The 26461-nt window shown below is 44.9% G+C and overlaps 1 protein-coding gene across 4 annotated transcripts in view; it reads left to right on the forward strand.

The window, feature by feature from the left end:
• The window catches only part of DIS3L2 (DIS3 like 3'-5' exoribonuclease 2), a 404569-nt gene that overhangs the window by 171926 nt on the left and 206182 nt on the right, over positions 1 to 26461 (forward strand). For all 4 annotated transcript variants that reach the window (XM_075068347.1, XM_032803899.2, XM_032803901.2 and 1 more), the window contains 2 exons: positions 385 to 438; positions 4602 to 4703. In XM_075068347.1, coding sequence (XP_074924448.1) covers positions 385 to 438; positions 4602 to 4703 — 156 coding nt within the window. The remainder of the gene's footprint in view (positions 1 to 384; positions 439 to 4601; positions 4704 to 26461) is intronic.

Below are 26461 nucleotides of genomic sequence, written 5' to 3' on the forward strand. Positions count from 1 at the left end.
AAATTAGGAAAAATAAAAGAAGAATGTAGTTTCAGTGCTCAATAAAAATTGATATCAGTGTCTAATTCTGAAAAGCCTTTTTTGGAGTATTCTGGTTTATGGTGTAATGTGTGACAGAATGATATCTGAGAGCCCGACCTCATGCTGTTTGGCAGGTGGAGAGTGGAGGAAGGGGTGTGTCTGAGTGGATGTATGTACTTACTTTTGGATTCAAATGGTTCCAACACACAGGTACTAGTCTCAAAATTTAAGATTTGCAATGGATATTCCAATATATCTATCATGTTTCAAAGTAAATATGTTATTCACAGTCATCCAGTTTATCTAATACTACATAAAGCTAATGTTCCAGACATAATCTTGATTTTGTTTTTTTTTATTAAGGGACCCTTGAGAATAAATCCTAAGAAATACCACGAAGCCTTCATTCCATCTCCAGTAAGTATAATATGTAATTCTCCGTTCTTAAATGAATGTGTGAGAAGATAGTCGTTGTACTGTGTATGAAATGTCACTTTGATTTGTGTAACAAGATGCACCAGTTAGTATACATTAAAATAAACCTTAAGTATGTACGTAGTGTGAAAAAAACTGTTTTCAACACCGCAAAGTGCTACTTAATGTCTCTGAACTTCTGATGAAAGTAGGGACACTTGTTTCTAACCTAAAGACACCAGCTGAGCCCAGGTTTGAGGACCACTAGTTAGTATAATTGTAAACCCCTGGTCTATGACTACAAATGATTTATAGATTTTCCCAATGATTTAAATTAATCTTTCCTGAACAAATATGCTCTCCATTTTCGATCTGCTGCATGAGCTAATTTGTAAAGTTGGTCCAAAACTACCACGTGTGGTTCCTTCTAATGTACCCACTTTTGCGCAAGCTGTGTATAGCGGTGAGGTTCAAGCTTTTTTCATTTGTGAACCTCTAAAAATTTTTTTAATAGAATCCTTTGGAAATCTTAGACGTGGTCTGTGGATCCCCAGGGCTCTGGGGACCAAGACTTGTAAATCACTATTCTATGGTAATGACAACTTTTCACTCACCCCTTAGACATAGTCTGCAGACCCACGGGGTCTGTGGATCACAGGTTGAAAACTATTGGTGTATAGCTTGGCTTGAGGTTCACTGCTATCGCCTGGGACCATTTCTTTACATCGGTTGTTTATTCAGTGGAAGGACTTTTGTGATTTGAAGGGCCTCCTTTAGGCAAAGTTACCTTTCTGCTGGTGTAGTTGAGGACAGTTATTTTGTAGTGACTTGATTAAAGTTTTGCTCCTAATGTGACAGGGTGTTTCATATTGACATTAGGGTTTGTCTGGAGGCAGAGGAGAAAAAGTGCCTTGCTCAGGCACTGAGTTGTTGGTTGTGTTTTAATATTGTTCCTACTTTTGGGGCATAATTCTTTTGGCATCAGGATTGAAAGTCCAGAGATTTGTGTTAACTTCTGTGGTCGGTCAGTCATAGAAAATGATCTTTAAGCCTCTTTCCGTAGAGCAAGACTTGTATTATTTGTGCTGGTGCAAAGGGGAAGATTCATGAGAGTCACTGGGGAGGAAACGCATAATAGCTTCCTGAAACTGACACTGATTGTTCTGGTGTGTAAATGGGAAATGTTCTGTACTCCTCTCTGCTTGCTCTCTTGAATGAGGTAAGTGTGGACGGTTAAACCAACCCCATTAAACCACAAAACACTAGCTAAACATTAAGTCCAACTGTGCATACAAGCAAAGAGCTCTACCCTTACTCTACCTAGTACCTCATGGTAAAGCAGATCACTCACAGTTTTGGGTTCTGGAATACACAGGCACTGGAATGTTAGTTAAGGGTTATGTTTCTGCCATCACTCTCTTTTCTTCCTGGGTTAAATCACGCAAACAGCACCATTGCCCAGTGGTAGGAAGAGTCAGCCCTTGGGGGATGATCTGTCTGGGCCAGGTGGAAGTAGTCATTGTAAGGAGAGGGTAATCTTTGGGGAACTTGCCATTAGCATAACCCTCAATCAAGGATACAAGGATGGCTTGCAGTCTTAGCATCCTGCTAGATTCCCCATTGTTGCCAGATACTGAAATAGCTACAGCTGTGAAAAGTCTTCATCTCTCCCTGCAGCTGGCCCGGATATTGCACCCTATTCTGTCACGCTCGGACCTGGCTACTGTGACCCCCTGCATTTGTCCCCTCTGGGCTTTATTCTGCCAGCCATATGCTCGTTTTGGTTCAAGTGCAGCGGCAGGGCACTTTAATGCCACAAGCCCCTATGAGCATGTTGATCCAGTCTGCAGCTCTGTACATTGTCTTACTGTTGAATGCCAAGTCAAGGTAAAAGCTTTGTCATCAAAGCCTTCCATGGGATGGACCCAAGCTACTCGAACGCTGCCTCCCAGGCTGCGGTCTTGACCGCGTTCAGTAGCAGGGAGCTTTCGAACGGTGGAATTGTCATCTTGAAGAGCGAGACACTTTAACATGAGAGACGGAGCTTTCTTGGCAGCTGGCCCATGACTGTAGAACTCGTTTCCGGAAGAGATTAGAGTGACCACAAATCTCCCTGCTGTCAGACAGAAATGTAAAAGGCTGCTACTGTTGTTCAGTGAAGGTTATATAGTAATAAAACATCTCGCTGAATGGGAGGTGACTGCAGAGAATCCGATCCTCTTACAAGCTGTAATGTGCTCTGATGCTGCAGCAATGAAGACAACGTAAACACCTCGGTAGAAGTGTAGGCCTTTCAAGTTACCCCAGAACTGTGTTGCAGTTCAAGCCCATTATAATTACATTAGTAATGCAAAAAGGTTACTGTTTGGAGTGTTAAGAATTGGTGTGGGGGGAAGGAGACGAAAAATGGGAAATCCCAGACGCTTGGGAGTGAGAGAGTTAACTCTATGGGCCACAGTGCTGAAGCGCTAAGTAAGCAAATGTTGCATTTTTGTGACATGTTTCTTTAAAAAGCTTTATGGTAGGGTTGGCCAGTTTTTAATTACCGCTGCTCTAGCAGGCATTGAAATAACTGGTGTTAAAAATCTGTATATAGGAGTAAATTGTTTAAAATGAAAGCTATTGGCTGCAAATCAAAAAAAGAAAATCCCTTCTTGCTTAGTCTAGCAGCATAGCTTCAGCTGGCTAGTGTAATGCGTCCAGAGCTGCTGTTGGCAGATGGAGAAATTACTTTTAATTTTTTTTTTGCAAAAAAATGTATGGCGCAAACAAATTAACCCACATCCCAACCACCTCCTGCCCTGTAACAAGCCAGCTTTACAATGGAATTGTACAGCTAGGTTTAAAAAAAGGGCATTTTTTTTAAAACCAGTCTTTGAATTTTCTTTTGTATATATTTGGTAGATTTCGTTCAGGGACGGGGGTGGGAGAAGGGATGTAGGGCCATGTGTGAAAATCTGGCCTTTTGAAAAGAAAAGTTTCCAATTTGAATTATGTTGGTCCAACAGGCTTTGCAATTTTTCTGCATCTTGTCATGGGAGGCAGCTTTGACACAGCTGTTGAGCTGCTGCTGCTTTTCTTTCTAAGAGTAATTTGCTCGGTTGGAGGATGGCCTCTGTTTCACATGACAGCAGCGTTCTACCTCTGTTATTTTGCTATCTAGGCAGAACAGAATACTTATGTGATGTTAATCTGAGAAATCTACGAGACCTTATTAGATAGGTTTACTGTTTTTCCTGAAGACTGGGTATAATGGTAATGCTGCAGATTAGCTCTTATCAGGTGTTAGAGAATTGTGAGCATGTCATTGAGGAACTGCATTAAAACCCCAGTGTGTTTAAGATTTTAGTTCCCTTAAGGCTGGCTTTTTGTTGTATTCTTGAAAAAAAAGTTATAAACTAAAGAAATCCACAGTCATCTTACTCCTTAAAGCTAAGAAAAGGAGATAAGGCTCCACAATTGAAGAACATGTTAACATACCCGGGTTAATACTAGGGTTTTGCAGGTTCATGGTATTCTGCAACCAGCCGCACACAATTGTCAGCTTTAGGGTGACCAGACAGCAAGTGTGAAAAATCAGGACGGGGGTGGGGGGTAATAAGGGCTACATAAGAAAAAGACCCAAAAATCGGGACTGTCCCTATAAAATTGGGACATCTGGTCACCCTAGTCAGCTTGCCAAAGTACAAGGGAGCAAAAATGAAAGTGGTAGATTTAACTTGACCAAAAGAGGTGTGAAAGTAAAACCTCCACTCCCTAAAAAATCTACAAACCTCTGTGATTAAACCTGATCCTCCTTGACCCCAGGTGGGGACCCCCTCCCCCCAAACCAAGTCTCAATTGTGAGCTGAGTGTCAAGTGTGTCCTGGACAGATAACCCTGCTGTGTGGAGTAGCTGCGATTGGTATGTGAGGTGGGGCTACAGAAACCAAGGTCATCTCTTTTAGAAGGTGGGGTTCAGGACTGCAGGGGGCAGAACAGACTGCGGTTGGCTGCAGTTACAACAGACTTGTTGCTATGTTATGTAACGTTTAAATGTATATCTCCATCTCCCCAGGGCGTGTGTGTTGTTGTTTTTTGTCACTAGAGTATTTTTAAACTTCTGCAATAAATATAGCTTAGTATTTTGTGCTTTGATATTTCATATTTTTTTCCCCTTTCCATAGGATGGGATTCGTGATATCTTTATTGATGGGGTGGTTGCTCGCAACAGAGCCTTAAATGGTGACATTGTGGTGGTGAAACTGCTTCCCAAGGAGCAATGGAAGGTCAGTCCAATGTTCATTTCTATGGCTTGCACAAAAAGAGCCTATGCTAATAATCTCCGCTGATCTTATTCATGTATGGCGTATGCCGTATACTAATAGGAACTGTCCACAAATCTCTTAGCTAAATTGTGACTAATGTTTTAGCAGATTAAAAGTTTATCACTTTAAAGCAACACTTAAAACACTAAGCCATACCTCTTTGGTGTGCAGGCCCCAGCTGGTGGGGCAGCAGCAGAGCCCAAAGAGCCCTGGGCGCAGGGTGTAGTCAGGACCCCAGGCGCCCTGGAGGCAGCACATGTGTGGAGCCACTGTGGGGCTGGAGAAGGAGACAGGAGACACCAAGATCTTCATGCCTGAGGACAGCTTTGGGCGCCTCAGTGGCCCTGCACTGGCTGGCCTGGAGAAGTGGGCAAAGACCTGCCTCTATGCACTGATCTTTGTTCACCTCCCCTGGCCGCTGGGTGCTTCCAAAGCAGGCGGCTACGATCCCCCTTAGCAACTGCGGCTGTACTTCAGCCCCTGTGGCCGGGCTCAGGCCCCTCTCTGTCTCCCCAGGAGCCAGGGCAGTTCTGTGCTCCTAACAATGTTTTAACATAATTGGTGAGGGTTGGCAGTGGAGCCCCGCATAAAACGTGGGAGTGCTGCAGCCCCCTCCCGCACCGAGGGCTGCCGACGGGGTGTGTGTGGGGGGGAAGGGGCAGATGCCCCAGGGCTCAGTGATTTAAAAAGGCCTGGGGCTCCTGGCAGCAGCTGGAACCATGGGCCCTTTAAATTACCGCTGGAGCTCTGGGTGGCGTGGCCCGGGCAGCGCTGAAGGGCTGGCTGGAGGAGGCTAGCCCCCTTCCCCGCCCCTTCTTCCCGAGGCCCTGCCCCTACCAGGGCCCCCAGAGCTGGCCTTCCACCTTGCCCAGGTACCTGGCATTTCTGTCGGCAGTCCTGCCCGCACCCCTAGTTCCCACGCCTATGGTCCTGTCTGTTGCCCCTGCAGCCTGCACCCAGGTCTGGACCCACACCTGGAGTGGACAGGAGTCTGGCTTTCTTTTTCTTGGCTGGGTTCCAAGGGGCCCCCCTGAAAATGAAGCTATGCACAGGGCCCCACTAACTCTAAATCCACCCCTGTGCTGCACTATGTCCCGGTCGGTTTCTTGCTATCAGCAACTTAGTCAGTGGGGGCATCATGCCTAACTCCCAAGTTTCTTGGAGTTCGTTGCTATGAAAACTTGTTTGCATTAGTTTTCTGGGAACGGTGCCAGAGGGTTGTGTTGGGATTTATTATGGTTCATTTTGCCAAGTAATAATAATCTTGACTTGCTGTTACTGTCCTTCCTGATCGAAGATGATGCTGACGACAGTCTTACCTCTTGTGTGTACGGTTATGGCTGAAAAGACCGATGTGTGAGTGCCAGTCTTTTCCTCATGAAGTACACAGGTAGCTCAAGGTGGAGGAAGGGGTTAAAGTCTGTGTCTGTTGAGTACACCGCTATTTATGACCCAGCCTCTGTGCATTAAGATCTATACTGTGGTTAATCTTGAACCGGGTAACCCCAATGTTGCCTACTTCTTGCCAGTTAATCTTGAACCAGGTAACCCCATTATTGCTGGCTGCTTGCCAGTTAATGTTGAACCGGGTAACCCCATTATTGCCGGTTGCTTACCAGCTAATCTTGAACTGGGTAAGCCCATTGTTACCTACTGCTTGCCAGCGTGACCTACCTCTTACTGACTCCCAGCTGTCATCGTCAACGTTGCAATGTTTTGAGTTATGCATTGGTGTGGCCTTGAAGTGTTTCTTCTGGCTGCCTTGTATGCAGTTGTCCACTTTCATTTCCACCATGCAGCAACTGCCTTGGCATTCCGGTGTCGTCCATCCTTAACAAATGACCAGCCCAGTGTAACTGTGATGTGATAAGCCTGGCTTCAAGCCCTGGAGAGTGACTGCATTCCAGAACCTCATCATTGTAACTTTATCCTGCCATGTGATGCAGAGCATGGCACACAGATGTCATAAGTGGAACTTGAGTTGAAACTAGCAAGGGATGTGAAGGATAATAGGAAGGGGTTTTACAAGTATGTAAGCAACAAGAAGAGGATTAGGGATGGTGTAGGTCCCTTACTCAATGAGGCAGGTATCCTAGTGGTGGAAGATGCAACACGTTATTGGCCCCGGGAGGTACCCACAGTGCATTCTCACTGGACACGCTCTGGACCAGCAATCAGAACTGAGGCACTGGCCAGGTAAACAGGAAAAGGCCCCGAGAGCCCCGCGAACTTTGAATCGCATTTCTGTTTAGCCACCGTGGAAGGCTTGATCAGTCCGAGTGACCACGCAGAGCTCATCAGCAACAGGTAACAATGCAGTCTCCTGAGACTCGAAAAAGAGCCAGCCTGGACGCGAACAAGAAGGATTCGATCTGATCGCAAGTAGTGGGGAGAGGATTCAGTGCTAAACAGAACTCGGTTCGAAAAGATGAAATGAAACAATATTTGAAAAGAATTGTCAAAAGTCGTATGAACGGGAAAGCCACAGAGGGAACTCCGGCAGTGACAGAGTAAAAGTTAAGGAGCTCAGACAGGCATACGCAAAAAAACCAGACAAGCAAGACGGAAGGTCTGGGTCAGGGCCGGAAAACATGCCGCTGTCTATGCTGACTCGTGCAATTTTGGGGGGCTGCGCAACAGTACCCCCACCCGTGGCCATGGGATTCAGATGTCAGGGTTGTAATGATCAACGCGTGGTGAGGATTCTGCAGAGGGGAGAAGATGAGGAGGAAGATGAAGAGAGGAAGAGCTTGCTGATAGCAGCACAGGACTCCGTTAGCCAACAGCCAGGAGCTTTTTGTGACCCAAGAATTTAACCGTCCGCAGCCCTCCCAAGCCCACAAGCCCAGAACCGTAGAAGCAATGGGAAGCGCCTCTGTGAGTGTACCTCTGTAAGAAAACTGGTTGAATCAACATCGGCTCAGCGGGTAGGTATCAATGGCACACTCTCTAGTTGGCAACCAGTAACAAGTGGTGTGCCCCAGGGGTCGTCTGTCTTAGGGCCCGTTCTATTCAATGTCTTCATTAATGATCTTGATGATGGGATAGATTGCACATTAAGTAAATTTGCAGATGACACCAAGCTTGGGGGGAGTGGTGGACATGCTGGAGGGGCAGGGATAGGATTCAGGGAGACTTAGACAAATTGGAGAAGTGGGCCACAAGAAAACCTCATGAAGTTCAACAAGGACAAGTGCAAAGTCCTGCACTTTAGGACAGAAAAACCCCATGCACTGCTACAAGGCTGGGACTGTTTGGCTAAGTAGCAGTGCTGAAGAAAAGGATCTTGGGGTTACGGTAGATGGAAAGTTGAACATGAGCCTACAGTGTGCTCTTGTAGCCAAAAAGGCTAATAGCATACTGGGTTGCTGTATTAGTAGGAGTGTTGCCAGCAGATCGAGGGATGTGATTATTCCCCTCTATTCGGCACTGGTGAGGCTGCATCTGGAATATTGTGTCCAGTTTTGGTGCCACACTACAAAAAGGACGTGGAACAATTGGAGAGAGTCCAGCGGAGGGCAACAAAAGTGATTAAGGACTAGAGCACATGATTTATGAAGAGAGACTGAAGGAAACTGGGCTTATTTTAGCCTGCAGAAGAGAAGACTAAGGGGGATTTGATAGCAACCTTCAACTACTTGAAGGGATGCTCCAAGGAGGAGGGAGCTAGGCTCTCAGTGGTGACGGAGGACAGAACAAGGAGCAAATGGTTTGAAGTTGCAGTTGCGGAAAGTCGAGGCTGGACATTAGAAAAAGCTTTCTGACTAGGAGAGTGGTGAAGTATTGGAATGGGTTCACCTAGGGATCGTGGTAGAATCTCCATCTTTAGAGCTATTTAAGGTCCGGCTAGACCGCACCCTGGCGGGATTATTTAGGGAAAGTGGTCCTGCCTTTAGCAGGGGGTTGGACTAGATGACCTCATGAGGTCCCTTCCAACTTTTTGATTCTATGATTCTATGATTATCTAGAAGCTTAATGTGATGCCTGTAGCAAGTCCAGGTTTTTCACCCATACAGCAAGTTGGAGAGCACAATTATTTACAGACTTGGTTCAGCTAATACCGTGTTGCCAGACAGACTCTGCCTGATACTCTGCCCAAATGATGACCTAGCTTTTGTTGATATGACTTGTCAGCAACTTGTTCTACCAATGACATCATTCACAATATACTACTAAGGCCACGTCTACACTACGGATAATATCGAATTAGCTAAATCGGTCTTCATAAAACCTTGATATTTAAAGTTCGAATGTGAGCGTCCACACTAGAGCACGTTACTTTCGAAGTGTGCGTCCATGGTCCAATGGCTAGCGTCGATTTCTGGAGCGGTGCACTGTGGGTAGCCGTTCCGTAGCTATCCCATAGTTCCCAGTCTCCCCCGCCCTTGGAATTCCGGGTTGAGAGCCAGTGCCTGATGGGGCAGAAATCATTGTCGCGGGTGGTTCTGGGTACAGCCTCACCCCTCCCTTTGTGAAAGCAGCAGACAACCGTTTCGCGCTTTTTCCCTGGGTGAACTAACTGAGCAAACGCCATAGCACAGCAATCATGGACCCTGAGATCAGTAACGCTATCCTGAACGTTGTCAACACCTCGCGCATTCTCGTGCTGTCCATGGTGAACCATGAACTGCAAAGGCAGGAGGAGAGTAGGAGGCAGCTATGGCAGAGCGCGGCGACGAGAGCGATGAGGACATGGACGCTGAATTCTCCCTAACCCGCGGGCCCCTGGCGTTTTGGAGCTACTGCTGGATTAATGGGGCAGGTTCTACCATTGAACGCCGATTTTGGGCCTGGGAAACAAGCACAGACTGGTGGGACCGCATAGTTTTGCAGGTGTGGGACGATTCGCAGTGGCTGCGAAACTTTCGCATGCGTAAGAGCACTTTCTTTGAACTTTGTGACATGCTTTCCCCTGCCCTGAAACGCCATAATACTAAGATGAGAGCAGCCCTCACAGTGGAGAAGCGAGTGGCAATAGCCCTCTGGAAGCTTGCAACGCCAGACAGCTACCGTCAGTCGGAATCAATTTGGAGTGGGCAAATCTACTGTGGGGGCTGCTGTGATGCAAGTAGCCAAAGCAATCGTTAAGCTGCTGCTACGAAAGGTTGTGACTCTGGGAAACGTGCAGGTGATAGTGGATGGCTTTGCTGCAATGGGATTCCCTAACTGTGGGGGGGGCCATAGATGGAACCCATATCCCTATCTTGGCCCCAGAGCGCCAGGGCACCCAGTACGTAAACCGCAAGGGGTACTTTTCAATGGTGCTGCAAGCACTGGTGGATCACAAGGGACGTTTCACCAACATCCACGTGGGATGGCCAGGAAGGGTTCATGACGCTCGCGTCTTCAGAAGCACTACTCTGTTTAAACGGCTGCAGCAAGGGAATTACTTCCCAGACCAGAAAATAACCGTTGGGGATGTTGAAATGCCTGTAGTTATCCTGGGTGACCCAGCCTACCCCTTGATGCCATGGCTCATGAAGCCATACACAGGCAGCCTGGACAGTGGTCAGGAGCTGTTCAACTACAGGCTGAGCAAGTGCAGGATGGTGGTAGAGATGTGCATTTGGCCGTTTAAAAGGGCGCTGGCGAACATTACTTACTCGCTCAGACCTCAGCCAAACCAATGTCCCGTTTGTTATTGCTGCTTGCTGTGTGCTCCACAATCTCTGTGAGAGTAAGGGGGAGACCTTTATGGCGGGGTGGGAGGCTGAGGCAAATCACCTGGCCGCTGAGTACGAGCAGCCAGAGACCAGGGCGATTAGAAGAGCACACCAGGAGGCGGTGCGCATCAGAGAAGCCTTGAAAACGAGTTTCAGCACGGGCCAGGGTACGGTGTGACTGCTGTGTTTGTTTCCCCTTGATGAACCCTCCCCCCTTGATTGACTCATTCCCTGTAAGCAACCCACCCTTCCCCTTTACTTACAGCTTGCTGAAGGAAATAAAGTCAGTATCGTTTAAAAATCATGTATTCTTTATTAAAAGTCATTCAGTATTGTTTAAAAATCATGTATTCTTTCTTAAAAGTCATTCCCTGTAAGCAACCCACCCTCCCCCTTTGGATGTATTCTTTATTAAAAAGTAATTATAAAAAGAGGCAGAGAATTATCAAGGTATCCCTGCCTGCTGTGGTTTGGGAGGAGGATAGGAGGGAAGGGAAAGGCCATTAAGCACATTTCAACGTAATGACAGCCTTTTGCTTGGACTGTCCAGGGGGGTGGAGTGGGCGGGTGCAGAAAGCCTTCCCCCACGCGTTCTTACACGTCTGGGTGAGGGAGATATGGAACGTGGGGAGCTTTGAGGGTGGTTAACAGGGGCTGCAGCGGCACTCTGTGACCCCGCTGCTCTTCCTGAAGATCCACCATGCGTTGGAGGATATCAGTTTGAGCACGCAGCAGCTCCAGCGTAGCATCTCCGCCACCGCTGATCTTCCTGCCTACACCTCTCATCTCGAGCGTCTCTCCTATCCTCCCGTTCACTGGCATCTTTCCTGTACTTTGCTAGCACATCCTTCCACTCATTCTGATGAGCTCTGTCATTGCGTGTTACTTCCATGATTTCTGAGAACATTTCATCTCGTGTTCTCTTCCTCCTCCGCCTTATCTGAGCTAGCCTTCGGGATGGCGTAGGGAGGCCGGACAACTGTGCAGCTGCATGGGGGAGGGAAAACAGGGAGAGAAGTATGTAAAAAGATACATTTTACAGAACAATGCTGTACTCTTTCACAGTGAATAACACTATCCACCTTACATAGCACATGTGATTTCACTACAAGGTCGCATTTTGCATCGTTTAATATTGAGTGCCTGTGGCTCTGGTGTTGCAGATCTCACAGACGCAGGTCCAGGCATCCAAATTAAGCTTCCATGCGGCCATGGTAAGGCTTTCTGTTTGACTTCTCCAGCGTTCATATACACAGTGATCTATGATGCCTTGTTCCTGTTAAGAGGAACCAGCAAACCCCAAACCCCCTCTTTCCCCTCCCCCCCACCGCATGGCTGCTATCATGTAAGATCGCACTGGTAATGATCACCCTCCTGGCCCCCCCACCTGGGAAGATTCACTGCTCGCCAAACGCTGAGAAACTCAGCGCTATCAAGATTCCTCCCCTCCCCCCGCTTTGCTACGAGCAAAGGATAAAACTCAGCGCTATCCTTCCTCCCTTCCCCCTCGCTGCCCAGTAGGAAAATCGCCATGTCTGCCCCCCTAATTAAATTCCTGAATTTCAACCAGGTTACAATGAATGATATAACTCTCCTGAGAATACCACCGCAGGATGCAGAACGTATGTTTCTGGAATGCCAGCAGTCACCTGGGCCATACGCAGCTGTGCTTTGTGAAGCTATGATTCCGAATTACTTGCTACATGCATGGCGTGGAAAAGTGTCCTACAATGGGGACCAAATAGGCCGCCTTGCCCAGAAATCTTCTGCAAAGGCTTTTTGAGTACCTCCAAGAATTCATGGAGATTTCTTTGGAGGATTTTCGCTCCATCCCCAGACATGTTAACGAACTTTTCCTGTAACTTACTTTACTGGCTGCGAATGCATCACAAGCCCTGATGGCAAATTCATTAAAAAACGCTTGTTTTAAACCATGTTTGATATTTTACAGAGGTACACTCACAGAGGCGCTTCCCATGCTTCTACGGTTCTGGGCTTGTGGGCTTGGGAGGGCCTGGGACGGTAATTCTTGGGTCCAAAAAGCTCCTGGCTGTTGGCTAACGGAGTCCTGTGTGCTATCAGCAAGCTCGTTCCTCTCTTCATTCTTCCTCCTCATCTTCTCCCCTCTGCAGAATCCTCACCACGCCGTTGATCATTACAACCCTGACCATCTGAATCCCATGGCCAGCGGGTGGGGGTACTGTTCGAGCCCCCCAAATTGCAGCAGCTCAGCATAGAAGCGGCATGTTTTCGGCCCTGACCAGACCTTCCGTTTGCTTGTTCTGGTTTTCTTGGTATAGCCTGTCTGGCTCCTTAACTTTTACTCTGCCACATGCACGGAGTCCCTGTGGTTTATTCCGTTATACGACGTTTGCAATTCTTTTCAAATATTGTTTCATTTCATCTTTTCGAACCGGAGTTCTGTTAGCACTGAATCTCTCCCCACTATTGCGATCAGATCGAATACCTCTTGTGCGCGTCCAGGCTGTGTCTTCTTTTCGAGTCTCAGGCAGCTCATTGTTTACCTGTGCTGATGAGCTCTGCGTGGTCACCTGGACTGATCAAGCTCCCACGGTGGCTTAACAGAAATGCGATTCAAAAGCTTCGCGGGGGCTTCGGGGGCCTTTTCCTTGTTTACCTGGCCAGTGCCTCAGTTCTGATTGCTGGTCCAGAGCGTGTCCAGTGAGAATGCACTGTGGGTACCTCCCGGGGCCAATAACGTGTTGCATTTCCGTCCACACTAACCGTAATCCGATATGTTAATATCGAATTTAGCGCTACTCCTCTCATCGGGGAGGAGTACAGAAATTGATTTAAAGAGCCCTTTATATCGATATAAAGGGCGTTGTAGTGTGGACGGGTACACCGTTAAATCGATTTAACGCTCTTTAAATCGATTTAAACGCGTAGTGTAGACCAGGCCTAGGATAGCAGACATCTGTAACATCGTTTGGCTGTGTGCTTCTGATGGTGACTTTTACTTTTATGTAGGATTTTCCTGGCATAGGTTGATACATGACCTTTGTCTTTTTCAGGGTGATTGTCAGCCCCTACCTTTCTGCAAATCTATGTGTAATCAATTTTATATCTTTTAGAATATGTGCCCCTAGAGCATACCTGAGCTTATGAACAATTGACTCAAAGACATTCATGGATGATCACAGCCTATTCAGCTTAAATAATTTTCCAGAGGATCGGAAACGTATCCTAGTACCGGCATTCAGGTCTCTTGTAGCTACGTTGAGCATTGCTGCATAGAAGAGATTTAACAAGAGTGCACCAATTATGCAGCCCTGCTTAATACCATTGGTAGGAAATGGGTCAAACCGAACACCACCTATGCGGATTTGGACAATCATTCCATTGTGAAATAGCCTCAGAATATTGGTGAATTTTTCTGGACAACCAAACTTACGTAATATTGCTAAAGCCCAGGTCTGCTGACTGTGTCAAATGTTTTATCCAGGCCAATGAGGATGGTGTCACGGTCCTGTTGCTGTTCTCTGCATTTCTGCTGCATCTGACAGGCTACAGATTTCATGTCTGCTGTTCATAAAATCTCCAGTAGTACGCAATTAGTGGTGTTGCATAGCAGACGATGAAAGAATTCTCTAGTCAGAACCTTTCTGGCGGTGGAGAGTAACGAGATACCGCGGTCATTACCACAGTCGGACTTTTCACCTTCCTCTTGTGTATGGTGCCAACAATCTTGTCTTTGAAGTCTTGCGGTATGATTTCAGTACTCCGTATATTGAAGAATAGTCCATGCAGTCGCCTAAGCAGAATCTCACCTCCATACTTGAATATTTCTGCAGGAATCTCATCAGATCTAGGAGCCCTGCAGTTCTTCATGGCACTGATAGCAGTGCTGACTTCAAGGGATGGGGCTGTGTCCATGTTGTCATTGCATGTTGGCTGTTCCACTGATTGCTTCTTCTGTGGTGTTGGGTGGTGTGTTCAAAAGATCACTGAAATGCTGTCACCACCTCTGAAAGATTTCTCCTGTGTCAGTGGTCAGTGTTAGGCTGTCTGCACTCTTCAGAGGCACTGTTGTGTTATGTGCAGGACCATACACATCTTTCAAAGCGGCATAAAAGTTTTTCATCTCTTGACAGTTGGCATAGGTCTGGTTTTCATCTGCCTTGGCATTCCACCATTGATCCTGCATGTCTTTTATTTGATGGCATGACACAGATTCTTGTATGTTTATAACTGTGCCTACAGGAACATGGGATACAAGAATTTGACAGTGCATCTCATGTTTTTAACGAGTAGTTGTTGAATTTCTGGATCATTCTTGTCAAACCAATCTTGATAATGTCATTTTGCTGTACCTATGGTGGCGAGAGAAGCTTGATATACCATGTTGTGAAAAGTCGCCCACTCGCTGTTTTAATTAGCACTAGTCATCAAGCCAGTGGAGTCAGACAAAACTGCCGTGATGTTATTACAGACCTGTACTCATGTAGCTTCATCCTGTAGTACTTTATGCTGAGCTGTCTGATTGGTTTAGGTGGTGCTTTGCAAGGCACTTGTTGAATTACTAAAAGCAGTTTGGAGCAGACTTTAGGATGATCTGTCCAGCAGTCTGCCCCATGCATGGCTTCAGTGATTTGTACATCCTGTAGATCTGGCCGCTGGACGATGATATAGTCCATAATATGCCATTGTTTGGATCTCGCTGCATCTGTGATGTTTTCTTTTTGTCGGGCAGGTGGAAAAAGGTATTCGTGATTGCTAAGTGCTGCTTGACGCACTCACTAAGTAACAGAGTTCCATTGCTAGTCTCTTTCCCAGTCCCTTGCTTTCCGAAGGCAGGCTGCCGGATTACCACATTACTTCCAATCCTTGCATTAAAGTCCCCTGTGTGATAATCAGTTTATCTGATGCGGATATAGACACAATGATTTTGTGTAAGTCATTATAGAACTTTTCTTTCTCATCGTCAACATTTGTCATGATAAGAGCATAAGCACTGCTGATAGTAACATACCACTTACGTTTCAGTGGCAACCGTCTGGTTTCACTTATGCCTTTCAGTAAACTTTCAAGCTTGGAGGCAATAGAGTTGCTAATGGCAAAGCTAACAGCCAATAGTCTTGGCTCTGAAGATGGCTGACCTTACCCAGAACTTGTTTCAAGAGAACTGTCCAGGTTTAGGGTTGACATTGCTGCTCTCAGTGAAACCAGTCTCTCTATACCGCAATTAAACAGGCCCTTAGCTCAAGTCAGCTGGCCCAGGCCAACCACCGGGTATTAATTGTAGTGTAGCCATACCCTCAGTGTACATTTAAAAAATATACACATTGTGGTTTGGTAGACCTTTTGTGTGTTGATGGTTTTTATTTTTTACTACTCCCAACTCACTTGTGTGCTTGACTGTCTGAAGACTGGATTTCTTGGTTGTTTTGTTGGTATCCTTTTTACCACAAGGGATTTGGTTGTTAGTATACCAGTCTGATGTGTTTGTGCCTTCTGCATTCCCAAAAAGCTTTGACACAGTCTGGGAGTGAGAACTTGCTTTTCCCAAAGCAGGTGGTTCCCTGCCGCAGATTTTCCATCTTAATGATGATCCTCTGTGCTGGGTCCTACTGTACTGCGGCATCCTAAATGCTAGGTTTGGAGCACTCAGAACTCCAGTGCAGGTTAGGGAGAGTAAATGAATTGGGTGTGTGTGGGGGGTATGGCTTGCATAACAAAGGGTTTTGATCTTGTAAATTAGTATATTTGCCTGGAAAGCTGACAGTGTTAATGACATGGGTCTTCAACCTTGAAACTTTATTGAGAGCAGAGCCCCAAATAGTTGTGATGTGATATCGTGAGATTGAGTCGTCCTGGTGAAAACATAATAAAGTAGTGTCGGGATAAGGAGCTGGGATTTTAAAGAGGTGTGACGATGCTTTATGAAATAGCTCCTTGGCAGTTGGGAAGGAAACGATTCTTTTCTTCTTTCCCCATCCCTTCACTTTCTAGCTGCATGGTGGGAATGGGGAGATTCTGGGGGCTTGGATTTCTCAACATTTCTTCCCTCCCAGTGTATACATTGGGTAGCATTCGGTGAGCTGCTTGCTCTGCCCGGTCTTAAGCAGAGTGAGAGGAGTTCTGGACACATTTATATCCTCTGTGAGAGCTTTGTGTGGTCCAAGAGCTACTTAGTCTATAAGGTGCCACAGGATTCTCTTTTCTGCTCTGTCTTCACCATGTGAGTTCCCACTATCAGGGGAAGCCTCCTTCCTTTCCTGATCTTGTATATCTTTGCTTACTATCAGTTGCGATCTAAAGTCAATAAGTTTGACCTGACACCACTGAAATGGGAAATTGACCTTTAGGCCCAGAAGATTACTAGCTTACGTTTTTGAAGAATGCAGCCTATGGCCTCCTGCGAAAACAGAGCTTAGGGACTTGCAGTGGCTGTGTTGATGCTATATTTCAGAGATTCTTCACACATCCTCTTGGCTAGTGGCTTGGGAGTGTAATATAACTAAGGAACTATAGTAACTTTCAAATGATTGGGCTCTTAAAAAGAAAGTAATTTGACTCACAGACCGTATTTCTTCAGATACTTAACATGTAACCATGCTTACACCCATCCTCAGAATTCCAGTCCTATATAATTATACAACTTGTAGTAGAATAACCTGAATGGTGCAAAATGTTCATGTAATTATTATAGCAATATTTTTCCAACGCATTGAGAAGAGGAAAGCAGGGTAATAATATAAGAAGGGACACACTTCATTTAATCTTCCCTTGCAGCCTGCTCCTGCTCTTCCAGCTCATCCTTAATTGTTGTGTAGTATTTCCACTTCATCCTCTATCATGTTATAGTAATTCAGACTTGCATGTTGCTTTTTCATGGGAGACTTATTTTATTGGTAGAAAATAACACATTAATCACTTGTTATTATTTGGGGCTTGATTTCTTTGCAATTCATAGTGCTCACAGAATAGTAGTTTATCATGTAGTGTATGTTGCATGACAGCTCCGCCATGAATTGCCCTCTCTATCGTTGTGTGCTGTGCAGTAGTAGCTGTGTCAGTCCCAGGATATCAGCAAGAGAAGGTTGGTGAGGTAATAAAAGATATTACCTCACTCACTTATCTGTCTGTATCGGTAACATTTTAGGGCCTTACAGTAGAACCTTAGAGTTATGAACTGACCAGTCAAGCGCACACCTCATTTGGGACCGGAAGTACACAATCAGGCAACAGCAGAGACAAAAACAAAAAGTAAATACAGTACTATGTTCAATTTTAAATTCTACAAAATTAAAGGGAAAGCAGCCTTTTTCATCTGCATAGTAAAGTTTCAAAGCTGTGTTCAGTCAATGTTCAGTTGTAAATGTTTGAAAGAACAACCATGTTTTGTTCAGTGTTACAAACATTTCAGAGTTACAACCAACCTCCATTCCCCAGCTGTTCGTAACTCTGAGGTTCTACTGTATTTTGAAAACAGTATCTAGTATAGGACATATTACTGTCACTGAGTTGCCCCATTATGCTCAGTCAGGAGTGCTGGCAGGGGTACATTTTATGTATGCGTGTCATTGGCTATCATATGTTGCAAATATCTGGGAGTCTGCTCAGCACAAAGGCATTTAAAACAAACAGTCCAAGCAGTATTGAAATTCAGCAGGGCTTTCAAAAGGAGACCCTTTTACCACGATCATTCCCTCTCATGGAGGACTGAAGAGGGGGTGGTCCAATCTTTCCTGCACTAGGATAGACTCATAATAGTGGTCTTGTAGAAAGGACTCCGTGGACCAAAGATTGAGAATTACTGTTTTGTGGGTAGCATGGGTCTGTTTGTCTGACAGGAGTGGACGTATTCCAACATTCTGGCACTGAAGTGGCCCAAGCACTAAAAACCATAATCCCTTCTGTCCTAGGGAACTCTGTGCTCCTCCAGGAACTCTAAGAGGTAAGATGTAATATAAGGCTCTTGGTAGTCTTAGATATTTGGAGTCAGGACCTGCTCGTTTTAGGGCCATATGTCCGAGGTAATCACTTTAAACTCTCTATCTAGTAAAGGTTGACAAAAATTCACTTTACCCAACAGTGACTATTGTTGACATATTTGGCAACATCTAAAGGAAAGGAAAAATTAAATTCAAGCAGACGTCAAGAAGCATTGTCATGCACAATATAAACATAATGGTATATCCTGGGCAGCTACCATACACAGCTGTTGACGTAAACGTATGTCGTGTTAGTCAAACCTCTAGATGGGGTTGTTAACTTTGGACATGCTTTAGCAAATGTTTATTTGCTTCTCATTCATCCAAATCAAGATTTTCTTTGTTAGCCCTGATAATGTTTTAGGCAGAACAGTATCACATAGCCCCTCCTTCACACTATCAGAATAATGCTGTTGTGAGAATGGGAGTGTAGTGATCACTAAAGTTCTTTGGAGCTCTTCATTCCATAGAAAAGAGCTTAGGAGAGGCCAGAGCTAAAGGAATGGGTGAATGTGCACCTTAAAAATAACCTAACATAACTCTTGCTGCCAAAGAATAGAGTAAAAAACCTAAGAAGCCAGGAAGGTATCCATATGAGCAGTTATGACAACTATAAAAGGTTCATGGAGGCTACAGAGAGTCCAATTTATTATTGCTGTAGGCTGCACTTAACTTTTAAATTGGCTGCTCATTGAGTGGTAATAGCTAGAGGGATATTTATCTGGGGTAAATAAAAGCTGTTTTTCATAGGAAATGTTGCATTAAATCTCCTCTTCCCCCAGATGTTACTTTTAGAAATGTTTTTTAATAAAATGTAATTGGAAGTGAATGAGCCAACGTCTTAATGCACTAGGTCACAACAGGGAACGTCTGCCATGCTTCAGAGACCTGTATTGATAGCCTACTTATGTGCACCGTGTGTCTGATTGCTGTGATCTTGCCCCTTCAAGTAGATGTTGCAACTGTTCCCCCTGGATATTAAAAAAGGAGAAGCAGAAGTATCCTCTCTTTGGATAAAGGGCAGTTTGACAATCCTGATGAAGATCTTCAGTAGAATGATCTCCGTTGGGTATTTATCTCTCCTGGAAAAGCCAAGGGTATCCCAGTTCTGCTCAGTGGTGCAGGTACGGTGGTACAGTCCAGCACGCTATACCAGTAAGATATTTATAGCTAGTATGGCGTACCGGATGAAGAGGAGGAGCCCTTCCGCTGCCCTTCCATGCAGCTGCCTCTCCTGACTCCTCCTGCCTGGGGTCTGTACAACAACCCCGTTGGAGGACAGGGCTAGGGGAGGTACAGCAGCTGCGTTGGAGGAGCTGCTGGTTTGGGGCTGCCCAGTGGCCCTACATTCTGCTCCTTTCCCCACTGTGGTTCCCGGGAGAGCCCTGCGATTCCGGGGTGTCCTGGGAACCACAGAGGGGAAAGGAGCAGAACACTGGCAGCTCCTCTGACGCGGTTGTACCGTGCCCAGCCCAGCCCACAGGTCTTCCATACAGCTGCATCTCTTGAGTCCTCCTGCCTGGGGTCCGTACAGCAGAAATCTCCAGCGCAGTAGGAAGAGGACAGCACCCCCCCCGCCCCTCACGCTCCCCACGCTCCCCAAGGTAATGTGGGATGGTGTGGATCGTAGGGGGAGGAGATGAGGAGAGTGCGGGGCCCAGGGCTGGGGGCAGGGCAGGGAGGAGTCACATGGGGAGGTCAGGTGCTTCTCCCTCCCCCTTTGTGTCCCGCCCATCAGTGCAGTGTACTGGCAAGAAATTATTTCTACTTGCGCCACTGCATCTGCTGAAGCAAAGGCAATAAAGATTTGGAGTTTCAGAAAAATTTGTCAAGTATCAGAGGGGTAGCCGTGTTAGTCTGGATCTGTAAAAGCAGCAATGAGTCCTGTGGCACCTTACAGACTAACAGACATATTGGAGCATGAGCTTTCGATAGGTTTGCTCAGACTGAATTAAGTATCGTTAGGTTTCAGTGAATGTTACTGGAAGAGCTTCATTTTGAGGGGTGAAAGGAAGGGCTGATGGGAACGACTGATCTTACTTAGTATAAGAGCAAAGCCAGCATTTAATACCTAATCTCCTATTACCGTTCATTTTTTCTTGGTCAGATGAATGAAATCTAGTATAACAAATTGTTCCCTTTCACAACTGACTTTCCTTTGAATGATTGTTTTAAAATCTCATCTTCCAAGTCTTCTCTAAACATGCACACATCACACTAGATTATTCTTAATCCAATCTCTTACATAACCACTGTAATTTGGATTTTTCTTAGTCCTTGGTTCCTGTGGAATTAACGTTTTCTTAGAATTGTTTGTTTTTTTTGCCAGTTCGGAAGTGTAACAGACTTATCTGATGTTATCACATGAGTGTTTGAAACCTACATCTTGTAGGAGAAATCTCATCATACCTGTCACAATCAAATAGTCTCTGGAGTTTCACACACATTAAACTTTTATAAATTCTTTTTTGATATAATGTTCATTTTTTAAAGATCTTGGTTACTTTTTAGACCCACATAACTGAATAATGCAAATTGGTTTAAGTGCAAAGCATACTGATAAGTCAGCTCATCTGGACTGGGATTTGTATAATAAACATAGCATAAAGAAACACTGAAGTAGTGTTTTTAAAGGAGAGGGTGCCCTTTAGATGTAGTTTGATTCTTGAGAGATTTAGAAGAAAAGAGTTGAGTATAACACTAAAAAGCTGCTTATCTTTTAATATACCTACAGGAGGCTTTGTTAGGGTATTATTTTTTTAAAAGTGGGGAGAAGTCTTATGTATCAATCTCCATGATTGCGCTTTTGAACTGCTGCCTGAGAAATGGCTGAGAAACAAGAGGCTGACTACATGTGAACAATGCTGTTTATAGATTGACTGCTTCAGACTTTTCCCCCTTCCTTCCCTGCACTATGTTAAAGGGAGTAAATCCGAGGGACTGGGGATCTAAAACAGAGGGAATCCTGTAACTAGAGAACTGCAGGATATGGTGGTAGATGAGTGAAAAGAAAGGAGTCTTTGCAATAATGCCTTGAAGGCAAGATGCGTGACCTCATTTGTAACCAGAAAGTTCTTGTTGGTAAAGAAGCTATTGAACATCAGTAGTGAGCTGCCTTAAAACTGCTGACACAAGCGGTTTGTGTCTACGGTAGATGAGGGTGAGGTAAGATGGGAAAATGAATTCAACGGTAGCTACCTATAGTGAATTTGTTCCTCTACTACATTAGGTCTGGAAGCTTTTAGAAAAGGATTAAGATTAGAATAGGAATATCATTGGCAACAATGAGAAGAATAGGGCCTTCCCCACAACTAACACCTTGCTGCTTCTGTTTCTGTGCCCCAAAAAGGCTAAGGGAGTTGGGAGGCCATTATTGCTCCTCTCAGTATCCCTACCTATTCTGTTCCCATCTCTTGTGCTTCATGGGATTGTTCCCAGTGGCATTCTAAGAACTGTGCAGCAGATACTTTCCTTCTACAACATCATACTGTGACAGACCCAGACCAGTGGGGTACAGGAGTCTGGTAGAGGGCAAATATACTGGTCACTGGATGAGTAGCTTTCTGTTCCCTGAGTGACCAGTATATTTGCCTTCTACTAGGGGCTGCACTAGACTAATCAGGAACCTGTTAGAACCAATTAAGGCAGACAGACTGATTAGATCACCTGCAGCCAATCAAGGCAGGCTAATCAGGGCACCTGGGTTTAAAAAGGAGCTCACTCCAGTTAGGCGAAGAAGAGCCAGAGGAGAGGAAGTGCATGTGAGGAGCTGGACGCAAGAGGCACAAGGAGCTGAGAGTGAGTGTGCTGCTGGAGGACTAAGGAGTACGAGCGTTATCAGACACCAGGAGGAAGGTCCTGTGGTGAGAATAAAGAAGGTGTTTGGAGGACGCCTTGGGGAAGTAGCCCAAGGAGTTGTAGCTGTCATGCAGCTGTTACAAGAGGCACTATAGACAGCTGCAATCCACAGGGCCCTGGACTGGAACCCAGAGTAGAGAGCGGGCCCGGGTTCCCCCCAAATCTCCCAACTCCTGATCAGACACAGGAGGAGTTGATCCAGACTGTGGGGAAGATCACTGAGGTGAGCAAATCTTCCAATAAGCGCAGGACCCACCAAGGTAGAGGAGGAACTTCATCACAGTACATACACAGTGTCTAGTGATTTAGAAGCCAAGGCTTTGGTGCTTAACATACATTGCTAGCCATTTCCTTAGCAATGCTAACATATGACAGTGAATCTTGTTTTTAAGCTATTACTACTTGGCAGTCTCATTAACTAAATTAACTTACGAATCATTGATCTGGAACCTGTATCTATGGCAAGAGTTCAAATTTCTCTGTTCCTGCAACATCTCGAAGAATTGTAAGCAAGTCTTTTAAATTGGTTTCCAGGTTTAAAAGGTGCCATTCAAAACGTGGAGAGGTAAATTCACATTCTTCCTGGTTATCATTTCCAACAAATTCCTCTCTACTTCAGAAGATGCATACCCCATGCATACCCAATGACTGAGACAATTGATCCACTTTTCAGAAAGTCGTGGATTCTATATGTACTTTTCATTCTCCATACCAATGTTAACATACTGTAGTTCTTTTTTTAAACTTGGTAGTGACTCTAGAAAAGTATTACAGAACAAACTAATTATCTGTTAACTCTTCAGCAAAGGGCAGAGACTAATTCTATACATTTTCTTACTCTCTCAATGCATTTTAACTGTTTCCTTCTGTTCTCTTTATTTTGCAAGGGCAGGAAATAATTGGTACAGAAAAGTAGTTTGGTGTATGCCTTTGCATTTCTGATTTTCAGTTAATTTTCCAGCATCCTAATGATTTGTCTGTTCTCAGCAGCACCGATCTTTTTGGCTCTGGGCTTTGCTTTGTTTTCAGTTTGGTCTAAATCCTTTTAAAATATCTTCTTATACTGCCAAAAGACTTTATTTATTTTAGCTGAACACTTCTGGTGGAGCTGTGATAGTGAAGACTCGGGATGATCTGTGCAACAGCATTTTTATATTTTGGTTTCAAGATGTGACTGGCTGAGAATTCCCCAGGTTTCGTTCTCTGCAGTCCAGTGGTACTCAGACTGAGGCTTGAGAACTGCAAGTGGCTCTTGAATGTGTCTTCTGCGGCTCCCTGCAGCACATGATATTAAAACATTGTATGATTTAATTATTAACCAATCAGGATGCTTTTGCTATGTTGTTAACCAATTGTAATTGATGAAATACTAATACTTGGTCAATCATTTTGCTGTGAGAATATATATATATATACACACACATAAAAATAGTACATGAAACGATGAATTAACACAGTCTCCAGGGAGTCTTTTTAAATGTGGAGTCTCCCTTTGCTCTCTAGGCTCCAAGCCTTGGCAAAACAGCTGTGTAACTTTGGGCTGGAGCCTGGAAGTAGCATTTTCACCCCTAATATTTCAGCCATTGCCTTGTAAGTGACCCCCAAATGTTTGTGGGGAGGAGCTTATCTAGAGCCATTATGTTGTTGCCTGCTTGTTTTCCAACAGCCCCCTATGAAGCTAGATCAATAAATTCAAACGGGAAAACCCAATAACCTCATATAGCTCTACAGTGATTGTCTCACTGTGACCAGTATTCATAACATTATTACAGGTTAGAATTCCTGGATAATTACATGGCAGCTCCACTTCCTCCACAGTGCCTTCTTTTGGGTAAGTAAAAATTAAGTAATTGACCAGAAGTTGCTTACCTAACTTACAGGAGGAATTTTTGCTTGAAGTACAATATTCGTCACATCCAGTCTTAAACTGTTACATGGCTGTAATCTGCCATGCCCTGCTGCAGATACCTGCAGTTTAGTACTAGATGAAATGCTCTTTGTATGGGAAGTATATAGAATGTATACTACGTGGTGTAAAATGTACAATAAAGAATCATTAACAATAATCTCCTTTTCGTTGTCCCTTGACATCACATCATCAGTTTAATTAGACTATTAAGTTCTGTAGCTGAACTTGTGTTTTGTTGGTGCATTCACTGAGCTACATGTCAAAGACACACAGATCTTTCTCCTTTATAAGCATGCTCTCAAAAAAGCAGAAATATGCAATAAAATTTGCAGGTGACCCAAAATTGGGAGGTATTGCCAGTGTAGAGGAGGACTGGGATATCACACAAGGAGATTTGGACAAGCTTGAAAACTGGAGTAATAGAAATGGGATGAAATTTAAGCTGCAGGGTCATGCATTTAGGGATTAACAACAAGAATTTTTGCTTTAAACTGGGGATATATCAATTGGTAGCGATAGACAAGGAGAAAGACCTGTGTGTATTGATTGATCACAGGATGACTGTGAGTTGCCAGTGTGATGTGGCTGTGAAAAAGACTAAGGAAATCTTTGGATGCATTAGGCAAGGTATTTCCAGATGAGATAGGGAAGTGTTATCATTATATAAGCTACTAGTGAGACCTCATCTGGTAAACTGTGTGCAAGTCTGGTCTCCCATGTTTAAGGAAGATGAATTTAAACTGGAACAGGTACAGAAAAGGGCTACTAGGATGATCAGCAGAATGGAGAACCTGTCTTACGAGAGGAGACTTAAGGAGCTTGGCTTGTTTAGCCTAGTAGAATGAAGGATGAAGAGAGAGATGATTGCTCTCTGTGAATACGTCAGAGGGATAAACACCACGGAGGGAAAAGTTAAGAGCCAATGGTGGCACAAAACCAAAAGGATATAAACTGGCCATCAATAAGTTTAGGCTTGAAATTAGGTGAAGGTTTCTAACTCAGAGGAGTGAAGTTCTGAAACAGCCTTCCCAGGGAGGTAGTGGAGGCAAAACACCTAACTAATTTTAAGGCTGAGCCTGACAAGTTTATGGATGGGATGGTAGGATGAGTTCCCCTATAATGCATATTGGAAATATCTCCAACAGCCTGAGCTGGGACACTAGAAGGGGAGGGCTCTGTGTTACTACAGAGAATTCTTTCTCAGGTGTCTGGCTGGTGGGTTTGACTCACATGCTCAGGGGCTAGCTGATTGGCAGATTTGGGGTTGGGAAGGAATTTCCCACCAGGTCAGATTGGCAGAGATCCGTAAGGGTATTTGCCTCCCTTTGCAGTGTAGGGCCTGGGACACTTGCTGGTTTGAACTGGAGTCAACGATGGATTCTCTAAAAGCAGCAAAGAATCCTGTGGCACCTTATAGACTAACAGACGTTTTGGAGTATGAGCTTTTGTGGGTGAATACCCACTTCGTCACATGCATGTCACCCACAGAAGGTCATGGTCCAAAATGTCTGTTAGTCTATAAAGTCCCACAGGCTTCTTTGCTGCTTTTACAGATCCAGACTAACACGGCTACCCCTCTGATGATGGATTCTCTGTAACTTAAATTCTCTAAATGAAGATTTGAGGATGTCAGTAACTCAGCCAGAGGTTATGGGACTACTACAGCAGTGGGTGGGTGAGGTTCTGTGGGCTGCAATGTGCAGGAGGTCAGACTAGTTGATCATGATGATCCTTCTGGTCTTACAGTCTATCAGACAAGGCTTTAAATATCTAGTGGGGTTTCTCTTCTTCTGCCCTTCAAAACTGCATATTCCTTTCTGGGCTCTTGTTGAACTGTGGAGGTGTATATGTTTATCAGGTTAGATTCAGTGGCTTGGAAACTTAATTTGCCTTTTTATGAAATAGTTTGTCACTAATGCATGGTAACGTTTCCTGTCAGGATATGCATTGTTACAGTTAGTGTCTAAAAAAGCATAGGAGCGGATGGCTACCCCTGCAAGGTTCAAAGGTTTGTAAAGCAAAGAAGGAAAATGTTCTCGCTGACATCACTTCAGCTCCATCATCCTACTTTCCCATGGGGCGTATCCCGTATGCAGTTAAGATATAATGGAGTCCGAAGACTAGGTGTGGTGGCAACTGTCAAATAAAGGAAAGGCAGGGAGAAGGGAAGCTGGCCTTGTCAGGGTTGTGTCACACTCTATACAGTAATTTCCTCTGAGCTGGCTGAGTCCTTGGGCAAACTTTGCTTTTGGTAACAGTTGCAAAACGTTACACACAATGAAGATCATTTTTTCCCGTTTTCCTATTGTCCTTTTGTCACTGAAGTGGCCT

The sequence above is a fragment of the Chelonoidis abingdonii genome, chromosome 8 (assembly GCF_003597395.2).
Source record: "Chelonoidis abingdonii isolate Lonesome George chromosome 8, CheloAbing_2.0, whole genome shotgun sequence".
Lineage (NCBI taxonomy): Eukaryota > Metazoa > Chordata > Testudines > Testudinidae > Chelonoidis > Chelonoidis abingdonii.